The 14,479-nt window shown below is 41.1% G+C and overlaps 1 protein-coding gene across 2 annotated transcripts in view; it reads left to right on the top strand.

The window, feature by feature from the left end:
• ldlrad3 (low density lipoprotein receptor class A domain containing 3) overlaps window positions 1-14,479 on the top strand; it is a 79,455-nt gene that overhangs the window by 23,630 nt on the left and 41,346 nt on the right. For both annotated transcript variants that reach the window (XM_040133625.1, XM_040133626.1), the window contains exons 2-3: window positions 4,107-4,253; window positions 14,228-14,353. In XM_040133625.1, coding sequence (XP_039989559.1) covers window positions 4,107-4,253; window positions 14,228-14,353 — 273 coding nt within the window. The remainder of the gene's footprint in view (window positions 1-4,106; window positions 4,254-14,227; window positions 14,354-14,479) is intronic.

Below are 14,479 nucleotides of genomic sequence, written 5' to 3'. Positions count from 1 at the left end.
CAAAATGTAAATGCTAATTAAAAAAGGATCCATCTGATGCCTGAAATATCCTACGCTCTATGATTTAATAGACTAAATTGAGCCAAAGTGGACACTGCCATGGTTGAGGTTGGGAAAGGGTGGGAGGCAGAGGATAGATGTGCAGAGGCAAGGATTGTATTGTAAATATTTGCCCTGAGTAATTGGGCTACACTTCTCCCAGCAAGATACACAGGCGTCCGGTGTCATCCCTACCTTATCTCCTCCAGTTGTCCCTCATGTAACCAATGTGTGACCACAGTTGTACACAACAGTGTTGTGCAGGTATGGATAATGCCCCAAGCTATTCACAGCATAATAGTTAAAAGTGTATAGCTAAATAAATGAGTTGACATGCATGGACACTGTCATGTCTATTAAAATTCTCCAGGTCACCTTGGGAGTGTTGCAGAGCCCACAGAGAACTGTAGAGAGTTATTATTCTGTTAAGAATCTCATCGAGCAGTCTGTAATGAGCTGTGTAGCCACACTTACTGTGGTAATGAGGTGGGCTTGCTCCTTACTTCAACGGTAAACCACTGTAAGTATTCAGGCTTATTACTGTATCGATAGAATGACAAGGGCATTGGAATAAGATGTGTGGAGCCTGCCAAAAGAGGGACTCACAACCTGGATGCGAGATGTGCTGCAAAAGATTTGCTTTTGCCAGTGTTAGACTCATGGGAAAAGATGAGCTGTCTGTCAACCTTTGTTCCTCTTCACTCTTTTTGGCCGTCTGTCAAACACACATACACAACACACACAGTCCTGTCTATGACCTTTCTCTCTCTCTCTCACACACGCTCTCAAAGCAACTCTCCAATTAACCTGATGCCTCTCAAACCACCGGCTCTTTGAAGTTATTTTACACGGCTCTCTCCTAAACTAGTTGTGTGTGGGTCTGAATAGACATTTCTGTGGTATTTTGTTCCATTGTGTTGTCAACATTGAGTGGCCCTAATTACATTGATTTCTGTTTAAGTTTGTGGTTCTTTAAACTCTTATAATGGCTGCTGGCTGCTGAGGGATCTATAGTATACTAAGTGTGTAAAGTATACCACTTATGGCTCCATTACGAAGAACACGTCAGATAGAGCTGATAAACAAGACTGTAGATTAGGATTTTCAATATTTACCTTTTGGTCTTGATGCGAACTTCACCCTCGTAAGTCAGGGCAGTAATAGTCTTCCCCATTGGCCTGAAAGATGGTCTGTCACATATATCCAAAGGATGAAATAGATAACAAGAAAATGACATTTGGCAGTTTTCAAACATACCTGGATAGCTGTTTAAATATCCTAGAGGCCCACCAATATAAAGTGCTGTCTATGACAAAAGGTCTCTGCAACATCATTTGGGATTGGAATGAATTTATCTACTGAAATATCATACCACAGGTAAGAACAGTCCACTATTTGTGTTAGTTTTGTTTTGTGAGGGTAGAAATCAATAATATGTATATCAGTTTTAATATGTATATGTATATTATGGATATTCATTTTCATTCATCTATTCATCAAATGTTGCATTTGGCAGGTCCTCGCACAAATGAAAGATATGTTAATCAATATGCTTTCAAGTAAGGATGGGCGATCTTCCCAAAAAATGTTATCTCAGGATATCATTAGACCTTTTCAACACACAATCACGAGCCACGATCTGAATTGCGATCTCTCTTCCCAATTTTGAAATGTACTGTTGAGAATATCCAGACTCAAACCAGTCTATGGACTTATCTATGTGCAATATTTAAAACATATTATTGCATTAAAGACTCTATTTTGTGCATCAGTGTCTTAAATCCTATGTTTTCCAAGCTTAGAATGGCACCATATCCTTAGCTAGATAGAACGTTACCTCCTCAGTCACCTCTTTCCATCGTCTGCTTTTATCTTATTTTTTCAACTGCCGTAATGCATTGGCCAGCGGTAACTGTTTATGTTTTGGGACCTCGTGAGATACAGATGAGGGGGTTGTACCAACCCGAATGAAACATTCCTCGGCATGTTCCTTTGGATGCGTCCTTTTAAGGTGGTTGAATGGATTTGACGCATTACCTATGGAAGTGCCGACTATTGCCCGACAAAGTTTACAGATAACTTTGCTTAAAAAAATATCTGACTGTGAATAGCTCAACCACAGTACTACTACGTTGAGTCCTTTTTTAGCAACGGCTCCTCATTAGACCAAATACAGTTGGTACAATGAGAAAATGTCGCAATCCCTAAGATTCACTTGAAAAGTAGTTCGTGGACATCTTCAAGATTGATCACCATATAAAATCGTCAGATTGCCCAATCTTTCTTTCCATGCCTCATAAATTGAAGGACACTTTTTGTCTTGATCCCTCACATCCCTTTTTCTGTATTGCTAGAGACCAAAGAGGGGTTTGCATCATCCCCACAGGGGATCAGAAGGGTAGTGCTATCTCATTTAAAAGAGGATCTATACATGGTTTCTCGAACCTGCTGCTGTAAAAGGGAAGCAGAAGAAGGATGATGTAAAAACACATGATTTGTATGTGTCAGTTATTCAGCTATACTCTGGGAAGTGGCTACATCTACTAACTGAATATCAACTAAGTGTATTGAACCGGTGAGCTCTTGTTATGAATTCACAAGTATGTAAAGGTCAAAGCTTTCTATTTGTATCAGAGTACAATAGGTTCTTCAGTAAAGAATACTGCCTTGTCAAGAATGTACCTCTGTAATGATTAAATAGATAAAACAAACCCTCTTTCTTCTGCACAGAGTGAATTAATTTAACTGATTTATTTTGAAATATAGGAAGAACAGAGGCAGCATAGTAGGATATTTAATCTCTTTGTATCTCTTTAACACTGAATTTTACATTTAATAAACCGCTAGATTGCAGGCATTGCAGGAAAATGTTCTGATTTATGGCACAAAAGGATACTAATGTACAGCACAAACAGACCTTGAGCGAGATTTTTCTTTTCATTTTTGCAAAGGCAGGATATACTTTGGCACTCATGGAAAAAGTTTGCTCGAACACAGTCATCGTCTTCAGTTGCCAAATGTGTGAGCAGTTATCTTTGGGATGGCTTTTACAGAAGTCTCATATTTGAGTCAGTTGCACAAACCTCAAGTATCATTAGGTTTTTCTGACAGATAGAAACTGTTCTAGCCTTTTCTCGGATGTTTAGAGTAATTAAGCCAGAAGATACAAGTTCAGTTGATAATGATAATAGGATATAACAAAAAAATCCAGAGTAGCACTTTTTTCATTTTCATAACATTGCTCTTCATAATTGAAGTTATTTAAGAGAGAGAGAGAGCTACAGCGTGACCCAATCGCTCACTGTCTGAATAAACCACACAGTCACTTGAGGCTTAGAAGTCCACACCTCTTGGCAGCAGGTGCCGCTCCTGCGTCCTGCTCTCAAGTGTAATGAAGTGGCCCTCCAGCTGAACCCAGTCTCTGTACTGCAGCATGAAATGCTCCCCGGTCTGTCCTCATTACTGCCCTATAGTTTTGTTTATGAGCTAAACTGCTCACTGCAAAGTGTCAAACCTCAGCGAAAAGGCCATGTTTCACATTCCAGCCCATTATGCTGCAGCTGCACTGCATCAACCAGAAATGCCCTGAACTAGTTTGGGGCACATGCTTTGTAGTGAATGTGTTTATTTCTGGTCTGTGTGTGTGTGTGTATCTGTGCATCTGTGTCCAAGGCAGAAAGCTACGCTTTGTTTTTTATGTGAGTGTTCTTTTGTGTTTGTATCCTTATCTTCCATATTATGATATTGCCCAACTTTACAGTGACGCTTATGCCCACAACACTGTTAACACTGAGTGACCTCCTCTGCTTTTGTATTCATAAGATCATCCTCTGTTTATTTGCCCGTAGATTGATATGGCTTTTTAAATAGAGCCACCGCCTTAAACGTTTTCCTATCTTTAGAGAATGGAGATAATGATGGTCTTCCATTTTGACTGTGGTGATGAATATCGCTCGAATGCAATATCCCTCTACCTGTCTGATTTCGTGATGGAGTGAGATTGTAATAGTCTGTTCTCTTTCATGTTGTCCTCTTCTCTATTTCTCCTCTATCTATTTATCCATCAGAGAGCCAGCTGCTTCCAGGGAATAACTTCACCACAGAGTGCAACATCCCTGGAAACTTCATGTGTGGAGATGGGAAATGTGTCCCAGGCGGGTGGCAGTGTGATGGATTGCCCGACTGTTTTGACAAGAGCGATGAGAAGGGCTGTCGTAAGTCCAGTTTATACTCCATTATCAAATTTTTAGCTCTTAGCTGTGCCTTAAAGCAATGTATCCAGATAGCCAGTTTAGTCATGTCTTCTCAACTCCTGAACTCCTCTCGCTGTGCAGTATTGCAGTCGCAGTTCTTCTCCCTTCCCTATTCATAGACCAGTAAGGCCCATGTAAACCTAATTCTCTGCCAACTTAAATTAACTTCCCTCCTCAATCCTCAATTTGCTCTCCCCCACAGTGTGTAACCCTCCTCTTCCTCCTTCTCCTCTTCCTCCCTGCAAGACCCTCGGCCCCAGTTTAGCACCAGGGCAAAACTTCATGCCATCAAAGCAAACGCAGATTACTACTGTGTGCAGGAATAGAAGCACATGCATAATTCTACTGTAAGGCTACAATGATCGTTTAGTTTTGCTCCTCACTTTTAGTTGGGTTTGATCTCTCTGGTCTGATGCTCCTCCTCCCCCTCCCGTCTCAGCCAGAGCGCCACGCAAAGATGGGATTGCTGATGAAAATTGACTTTGATGCCCTGCCACAATGAATTGAAACCCCAATCTCCCAATATATTCATCTGTCTAAATGCCTCGCACCCCTGTTACTCTTCTCTGCGCCTTCCCTCTTTATCTCATCTGATGATTTTTGGCTTTCGGTTTGTAATTTGCTTCACAGAGGCTTGTTTTCAATTAGAAAAGCATAACGTGCATCTTGCAGAGATTTTTTTTTTTTTCTCCCCAGCTAATTGCCCTGCCAGAAAAAAATCACCAATGGTTTGTTTGTCCTCCATTCTGTCGCCTCTCCTCATTTTCTTATTGTCTCATCCCCTCCTCCTCCCCCTCCTCCTCCTCTCCTCCTCTAGCAGTGACTTCTCCCACTGCTCCCTTTTGATGGCAGCTCAGGGAACAGGCAGACTACTCTTGACAAAGTCGTGTCCCATGGCATGCCAGCACCGACACAGACACACACACCCTATATAGCCAAACTTTGCAGTCAGCAGTCTTCTTAGTCTGTAATGCCTTAGTCATTGAAGTTATGTATACATAGGGAAATTTGGTGACCTAGGCTGTCTTCTTTAATACGCTTTTACCAGTGACACTTCTGTAACTCGGTTGCATGAATAAACTACTTAAATATATGGGTTGTGTGGCCCAGATTTTTTATCACACAGTGACGTTAAACTGTCAACAACTGTCAGGTCTCGAAAAATTATACTCAGATCCATTTAGACAAATGACATCAGAATGAAATACATTATGTGTTCCTGTTTTATCTAATCATACCGTTCAGGTGTCAGTTTGTTACATTTTCAACCAAGTTCACTTCAAGTACTTTGAACCTACAGACAAGATTTTTTTTTAGTTGCTGATACTACATGCTATACTGCTGTAGATAGAAAAGCAAGTTATCATAAAGCATCACACTCAGCCTGCCTCTTGGGTTGTCAGAGGACTATATGTGTTTGTTGTCGACTTTTACATTATCTGCTCTGGCATAAGTGGGGCTTATTATCCTCAAATGGATGGCTAGTTGTCAGTCGATATCTCCGGCAGCTGCTTTTCAAAAATCCCCAGACAGACCTCTGCCTCCATTAGGGGCTCTGCAGGGACAGACTGATAGACGGAGGGAGGGGGACAAGGAAGTCAGGGAAGAAAAGGAGGTAGAGAGGAGGACTCATTACTGTGGCTTCAACTGGAGTTCTGTCTGGATGTCTATTATCTGAGCGGAACACAGTGCCTGGAAACTTTGTGATTGCAGCGCGAGCTTCTCTGCAAGTAGAATCATAATTAGTAACCCCCCTCAAAGAAAACACACACTCACAAGCTCACGGTTATACAGTGTGTGTGTGTGTGTGTGTGTGTGTGGGGGGGGTGTATGAATGTATGTATATATATGTGTATATATATATATATATATATATATATATATATATATATATATATAAATAAAGAGAGAGAGAGAGAGAGAAACAGAGAGATAGAGAGAGATCGATATAGATATATATATATAGATAGAGATATATATATATCTCCGGGGGGATGGTAGATTTGCTAACTTGAAAGACAGTTTGTTGACTTAGCTTAGTCTACTTCTGTCACTGAGCTACATGAATAGCGTGTTTCAGTGCAGACTGAATAAAATCACTTTTACTCAGTGAAATATTTCTATCAGACTGAGTTTTTTTTAACCTTTATATAACCAAGTAGGAAATCACACAGACCTCTGTCGACTGTCCTTTGCAATCACAGTCATTACCATGGAGGCAGAGCAGTGTTGACCACCACAGGATATTAAATTTCCTCCCATTTGTAATATGAGTGGTTGGCTTCTGCCAGGAGGTTTCCAGGAACATATGTTTTAATTGACCATCAATGTGGATATTTGCCGGGTTTTTTTGTTTCTTTGTTTGTTTTTACCACGTTTGACCACTTCTTTCATAGTCAATTTTAATGTGCCAAGGATGAGACGAGATCATTAAAGCAATATGTTTTTAGCATTAGGTTTTTTTAGCATCTCTTTCTATACCTCTGTTAGGCATGGACAGTTTGTGCTTTGCATACATGCATACACAGTATGCACAATAACCTTATTTTTGTTTAATATGTATGTGTGAACGTATAAAGTTCACTGGTACATCTTTTACTGCGGGACCTATGCCTATTTTTACCACATGAATTTGCACCAGAAGACAGCTGTAGTTAGAGAGTAGATCCCCTGGAAGCCCACGCTGTTTAACCAGTAGATTGTGCTGATGTGGGTGTCTCTGATCCAAGGGATACTTATGCAGAGCCCGAGGTAAAGGTCATAAGAGGCGACATCTCACTGGTGTCTTGTTAATAAGAATTTTGTTTTTGGAAACCATGTAGCTAATTGGGAAACATAAAGGAGAATATATCAATCTGGAATTGCAAATTACTTGGTGAAAAGTGTAAACCTTGTATTTCTTCTTAATCTGTATGAAATATGTGAAACTTGAACACAGTCACTCACACATACAGGGGTACAAGGGTCCAATCAGTTTTGCGAGACAGACAAAACCCACACATGAACTTAAGATGACACTTTCTGGTAGATTTTCATTTTTGCTTTGCTCCAGTCACTTGGTCTCATAAATGAACTGCTTTCTGCCTTTTATTTTTGTTGTTGTTGACCTGACTATATTTTATTCCAATACTAGTAGTGGGTGAGGACGTTTGTAAGAAAATCATGCAAAACTGGTTGACATTAGCTTGCCTCTGTCCTTTATTTATTTACTTATTCTACATGTGTCCCAGTTTGCTATGCCTCATTGGCCAGGATTGTCTCTTGAATGGTCAGGGAATGTTTATTCACCGAGAAAAGACAGGCTTTTCCCTTCCTCCCAAGCTCCACTGCTCCTCTGTTGTTTATTTGTTCTTCCGGTCCCCTCTGGCACAAGGGCCAACTTGAGTCATGTAAATACTTTTGCTGCCTCTTAAATAACAGCCTCGGCTGAGAGAATAGAGGCAATAGCTCCAGCCTGAGTCTTATTGCATTAAAGATGCAGCTTATTGTATTACTGTCCTGTTGTGTGAGGCCAGGACCCCCTACAGATCCTGTTTATCAAGTCTGATTTTTTTCATGGAGCATAACCTCTGCCTTTTTTCTGCATGAATTTAACTTTATTTTGGATGAAAAAAATATGTGTGGTTTTTTGGGGGTTTTTTTTGTTTGTTTTTTTACCGTATCTCAACCTGCTCTTTGTGGGTGGGCTTGTATGTGTAAATGTGTTGGCAGGTCTGAGGGGTCTTCAAGCAACGATTCAGAGACAGGCTGCTGACTAATTCCTCACACAAAGAGGTCAAAAGTACCATCCTGCTCTCCGTTGTCCATAACGACAGCCTGGGAGAGTGTTAGATGAAATGGATACTGACAGAGGAGAGAAGGAGGAGAGCTGACTGAGCTTACTGGGCCTCAGAGCCAGGATTAGCCTCTTTTCCCTTGTCTGGGCAGGGCATGAGCAGGCGAGAGAGGAGGGATACGTAGTAGGGCCGAAAGGGTGAGTGGACATGATGTATAAAGCGGGAAGTGGGGAATCAAAGACAGGGGCACAGAAATGCAGTTGGGAATGCGAGAAAAGACAAAGGGGCACATTTCAAAGAAATGACTGCTCTGAACCAGCAGTCCTCCAGGCTGAGGGCGCGGCCTCTGTGTGTGGAAGAATGAATTAAGAATTCTACACTCACAAACTTCTGAGAAACTTGTTTTTACTCTGCTTTAAATTAGAAGGGCCAGCAGCGGGGCCAGTGGCTCTTGAAGAAACAAAGATCCGAACTCATCAACTACACAAAAGGGCTGCTCATCCTCTCATATACTGCTCAAAATCAAGCTGTTTTCATGTCAGCATGTTTTTATTCAGGGAGATTCTGCCTGTATTGCCACTCGCTCAATATCTAATTGACACGACTTGTCTTTTGTGTTTTATGTTGCATTAAGCAGACTACGTTTCCTATTTCTGCTTGAACCCCTTTTGCCTTCAGAACAATGATTCCCAACCTGCAGGTCGCAAGATAAATCTGAAGGGTCACAAAATGATAAATAGGATGGATGAGATTCAAAAACATTTTTCTCACACACAAAATGTATTTATGTTTTACTTGTCTCCAACAATTCCTTTTTTCTTTTGAAATAATGGATATTTTTAGTCTTTTGGGCTTTAAAACAAGATTATAAAATGTTTGAAAGAAGAAATGATATAATCTTCCTCTTCAAATAAGATGCTGAATTCATAAACTGTAAAATGCATAATTTCTCACTTGAGGACACTCTTGAGTTTTTACTGCTGCAGCCTTACGTGGTCTGGTATGACCAGTATCTTATGGTGGCTAATGTTAGCTAACCTTATATGAATACTGCTTTGTAACTTACATTACAGAGTGGGCTGACTTGATGACTCTTCTTCACCTGAGCTGCTGCTCATTCTAGCAGTTTGGCTTTGAACAAAACAATTTGTGAAGGGAAAAGAACCTTGTTTGAGCTGCTCATCAGTCATAGTCATATTAAACCAGTGGCCTGTTCCATGAAGCAAACTTTCTTTATGCCATACGATTTGCTGCAAGATCAGATCTATTTGTTCATTATGTGGAATGCACTGTACAGCCCGATAGTCTCTGTAACTCCAGGCCTGTTTTATTCAGTCACTGGGGGACACACAGGAAGGACAGAATTTGGAGAAATTGGAGGTTCACACAAGGGCCGATGTTTTTGTCTATTAATACTTCATAACAGTGAGGGATACAACCATCTGGACTTATCATTACCTGATGCACTGTTTATTGATCCTGTTAGTTCCTCAGAACAATTAGGACAGAAATAATTTCAGTTCATTGGATTACTTTAATATTATCACATTATTACTTTCTGCTGTCATAACACAGCCAAAAGCCCAGAGGAACATCAGTGGTGCTTTTTGTTTTGTTTTGTTTTGTGTGTGTATGTGTGTGTGTGTGTGTGTGTGTGTGTGTGTGTGTGTGTGTGTGTGTGTGTGTGTGTGTGTGTGTGTGTGTGTGTGTGTACTGACACTAAATGCTTATCATCAACAAAGTTCTCCTCGACAGCAGGGGTAGAAATAGATCAAAAGATTTGTGAGAAAGATTGGTTATGATTTAGATATCAAGGCCCACATACTGCCACTTCTTCACCAAGCCCACCACGGGTAAGGGAAGGGGTTGCTGAGATTAGGAGTGTGTGTTTATATGATAAGAGCAATGATCGGTGCACTGACTCTAACACAAAGAGCCATATACTGCTGACAGGTTTTGTTTTGTTTTTTCTTTTGTTGCCGTCTCTTCATGCTCAGTTCTGCTATGTTTCATTGTGCATAGGTGTTCCTTGCACTGCATGTGTGTCCGTGTGGGTGTGTACATTTATGGAGGACATTGTGAAAGAAAAAAGCAGGTGAGATCAGAGGAGTGTGCAGAATGTAGACTGGAACTAGTCTCAGTTTTTGTTTTTATCCCGGCTCTGAAAAAAAAAAAAACTGTCAAGGGAGCAAAAAGACAAGAGAAGAAAATAGAAAGAAAATGGAGAGAATAAGGAAGGAGCAGTGATATCAGGAAATGAAAGGAAAGCAGAGGAAGGTTTAATGGGACTGCGTTTGGTACATCCCATGTGTTTAATGGTTGACTGATCAATGAGCTGGTGTAATTAATACCAAGGAACATGGATGAAATATTGATTAGTGTCTTACATATAGTCTCTTACTCTGATTCTGTCTCTTGCTCTCTTTTTCTCATGTAGTTTTCTCTTTTATACTGATTGTTCCTTCGATAGTCACAAATTAGGCAAAAATGATTGCTTCAGAATCTTCAAAGGAATAAGACATGCTGTCCTGTCATTTTACAATACAACGTTGGGCTTTACCAGTTCAAACAAGGCAATTTTAGCAGCAAGTGTCTTTCTATGATGAATATTGCAGCAGGGCAATTATCTGACAGATCACTTACTGCTTTTTCACTATGCCCTTGCTTCCCTCCCCTTTTACCGAAAGTTGTTGAAATATTACTGATATTTTGCACACGCGCCCGCTGTACGGTATACGGGCCACACTTCTCCTCCTCATCCAGCATGAAGTTTGACGGAACGCCAGTGGCCCGTTAACGCATGGCACCTGAGATGAACTCAGCTCTATAATGGTGCAGTGCCTCTTCCTGAACACAGGTGGTTATTGTATTGTGCAACTAGAGTGCGGGGCTTAGACAGTGAAATGTAAGGAAGGATTATTTTGATCCCCTGAAACTACCCCTGCCCTTCTTCTTTACACCCTGACTCCCCTACCTATTGATTTCCTCCCTTCAGAAATGCTCAGCAAGGTCAGAAAAACCTTTCAAGTCGTCTGCTGTCTATACTCTTTCTCAGCCTCTATTCTCTCCCGCTCACTCCCCACTGTTTTCTTTGTTGTTAGTCTCTTCCTCCAGTCTTTCTCCTCACTCTGTCAATCATTCATGCCCATCACGACCAAGCCTTCCTGTGCCGAACAAGTTATTCCGGTCTCTGGGGAACCGAGGAGAGGGTGAAGAAGGGGAGAAGTGTGGAGAAGGGCATAGAGGTGCATATTGGGGAAGAGCAAAGCATACTATCTAACAGGAGATCTGTTGCTGGAAACAGGATGACATGAATGCTGAAGCCACAGGGAAGATTAAGACATGGAAGAGACAAATTATAGTAGTAGTATTATAAGTAGTAGTATAATTTATTGCAGTAGTATTCTTTTTTAATTTCATGTAAAGTCATCAAACGATTTCCTCTTAAACCCAAATTATGCCATATTGCTTAATGGCCTGGATTTGTTTTTCTTTAGATAGTGAAAATAATTTGAAATATTTGAGTCTTTTCTCTTTTCTTACTTTAAAATCCATGAAAAGAAAACAAATACAATCCGGATGCTTGTAGAAAATACAGCATTCTCAATTTTAGGCTCCTGTCAAAAAATAGGCACCTCAGTATTGTGTTTTTGGTGCCTTTGTTTTTGTGTCCTCCAACTGTGCATTTCGGTGTGATCCTGCCATGTTTTTCTGGTAGTTATAGTCTTACCTCAAGGAGTCAGCTTGACTGCTAGCCTCATTCGTTTTCATTTATGCTGCTCAGTGAACACTGGAACTAAGTTTGGAAGCCATCCAACACCCTGCCTGCTTTACGTAAACATCTACAAAGGCTTAGGGAAGAGAAATTTGGCTAGAAACTAAAGCGGTTCAAAACAAGAAAGAGAGTGTGTTTATAGTTTGAAGAGCAAGGCAAAGATGCTGGAATGAATCAGCATTACCTGGATTAGAAGCGGTGTTTAAATTTGAACAGTAAAAGTCCCGGACATGGAATAAACCTTCACAGAATCATCAAAGGAAACTTAATAGGTCTGTGTTTTTACCATCTCCTCCACCCTCAACTTTCTCCTTCTAATTAATTTTCTGTCTTCTTGCTCTGAAAACTGCTCAGCACAGGCTATAAAGGGCCATGCATCCCCAAAACACAGCTAAGCACGTTAGCTCTATCCTTCCAACCAGCGCTTTCTCTCCCACCCACGAATTTCCCTTCATGAGCTTGCCCTTCATGTGACTTTTAGCTAATTTGAAAAACAAACACTGAGTCCGATGAATCCTGCCAGCAGTAGAGTCGGTGATGAGGGTTCGGATGAGGGAGGAAGTGAATGAGGAATCTCAGAGCAATAACAGAGCTGTCTTTCAACCCAAGCCTGCCAGCAAATTTAAAAAAAAAATCAGTTAGGATATATGTCTATACAAAGGAGAGGAAAGTTGTACTTTCCAAGAAAGTTGAAACTTTATATGTCTCCGAAAGGCCAGAACATGTTTCCATTAATTCCTACAACAGGTTCAATCCAAAAGAATGTAGAAATGAATAAAAATAGAGAATAAAGGATGATGTTGCCTTTGTTTGTGACCAGATGACTTTCGATTTACCCCCTCCACTGCAGCATGTTTTTGTATCTTTTCTTTTATGGGTTGCTACAGCTCGAAGCCATATCTGTTTTTCTCCCTGGACTTTAATGATTGTGATATACCATGTAAAATGAGCTTTGGGTGGTTGGGGCCTCTGCCATCCAGGTAAACAAAGACTTCCCCGACTATAGACACAGAGCTCGGGCACTGTCCCAGCTTCCTCCCGTGTTCAGCGCATTACATTTCATTCTGGAGACGGGCACTCCAAACCCTCGTGGTTGTTATACCTAGCAGCCCCCCCCTCGCTACACATAATCGCTGCAGCTTGAAAGAGCTCATAAATCAGCCTACCACAGTATATTGTATAGGGAAAAATGTGCGCCCCTGGCATTTGAGACGGCACAATGCCAACCTATGAGCAGGCCAATTCCTCTCTTTGTATTCACTGTAGCCACTGGTGCCTTGTTTTGAGACCCCCACCCCCCCGATGTGTGCGAATGTGTGGGTTGTTCCATCCTTTTGTTGTTACGCAGTGTTTAATACAATGTTTATAATCATATTCCCTCACTCGCATTAACTTCTAGTCTTATTTAACTACTATCATAACAATGTCTAAGCTGTAACTGGTAGTTTTTCCTTTCTCTGTCTCCAGTAAGTACTGCTACGATAGGAGTAGCTCTCACACAAAGCCACATTTACATGTTTAAGCTTTTGCATTATTGCAAATTACTGGAAGGGAATAATCCATGAGTAGTTTAACAAAGGCCAGAGTAGAGAAATAGAGAGATAATGCTGTCTTTCACACAGATGTGGCTCATTACAAACTGTAAATACAGCAGCAATGGCTTTAGTGCCGTGTCTATTGTATGTCTGTTCTTGTTTCCATCAAGCTTCAAATTTTAACTTCAGAGTGATGGAGCTAAAGCGAGGTCCTTTGTTTTCTGGTGTCTTTGCTCGCATCTACCTGCTACCTTGTTTTTCTCCTTCTGTCAGGAAAGACCAATGTGTTTCAGTTAAAACCAGGGGTTAGCACTTAACAGAGGATGCCAGGCACTGATGTGCTGCAGGCTCATCACTCAGTCTCAGGCCTGTCCTTGGAGATAAGACCCATGGCCTGCTTAGGCTGATCAATGGCAGAATCCATACAAACACTCCCCCACGATTTGCTCTCTTTGTCTTTGTCATTAACTTGTTTTCTTCTCCTATTAGTTACTTTGTGCTTGTGATCTTACCCTTTCGGTCTCATACTTAGAGAACTTGAAGATAAGCATTACAGAACAAAATGAATAATGAATTGGTCTCTATTACGCAGCAGCTGCTTGACTGTTTGAACCTTGACTGAATGGTTTATATTTGTGTCTGTTATGTTATTACCATAAAAAAAGATGTAAGGAAACTTAGTTGACCTTATTGGTGGGTCCTTCCCTCCCCTTGTGCATCATAGCCAAGGCTAATTCTGTAATAAAACATGAACACTTTGGAAATTGCTGCATCATCTCCCCATCACCCACAGACTAATCCTTTGTTCTGCTCTTCCTCCACTTCCCCCAACCTCGCATCTCTCCCTAGCTAAGGTCAAGTCGAAGTGCGCTCCTACGTTCTTCGCCTGCGCCAATGGCGTCCACTGCATCATCGGACGCTTCCGCTGTAACGGCTTCAGCGACTGTCCTGATGGGAGTGACGAGGAGAACTGCAGTGAGTCTCACACGGAAACCAAATTCAATAAAAGCAGTCTGTCTCATGCCAAGGTTTCCAGAAGTCATGGTCTGTTCAGTGATGTACTGTCCTCCAATCATAACTGTTATTACTCCAGCTACTCAT

Source organism: Xiphias gladius, chromosome 8 (genome assembly GCF_016859285.1).
Source record: "Xiphias gladius isolate SHS-SW01 ecotype Sanya breed wild chromosome 8, ASM1685928v1, whole genome shotgun sequence".
NCBI lineage: Eukaryota > Metazoa > Chordata > Actinopteri > Istiophoriformes > Xiphiidae > Xiphias > Xiphias gladius.
Note: the sequence above shows the minus strand (reverse complement) of the source record. Positions and strands in the feature narration are given on the sequence as shown.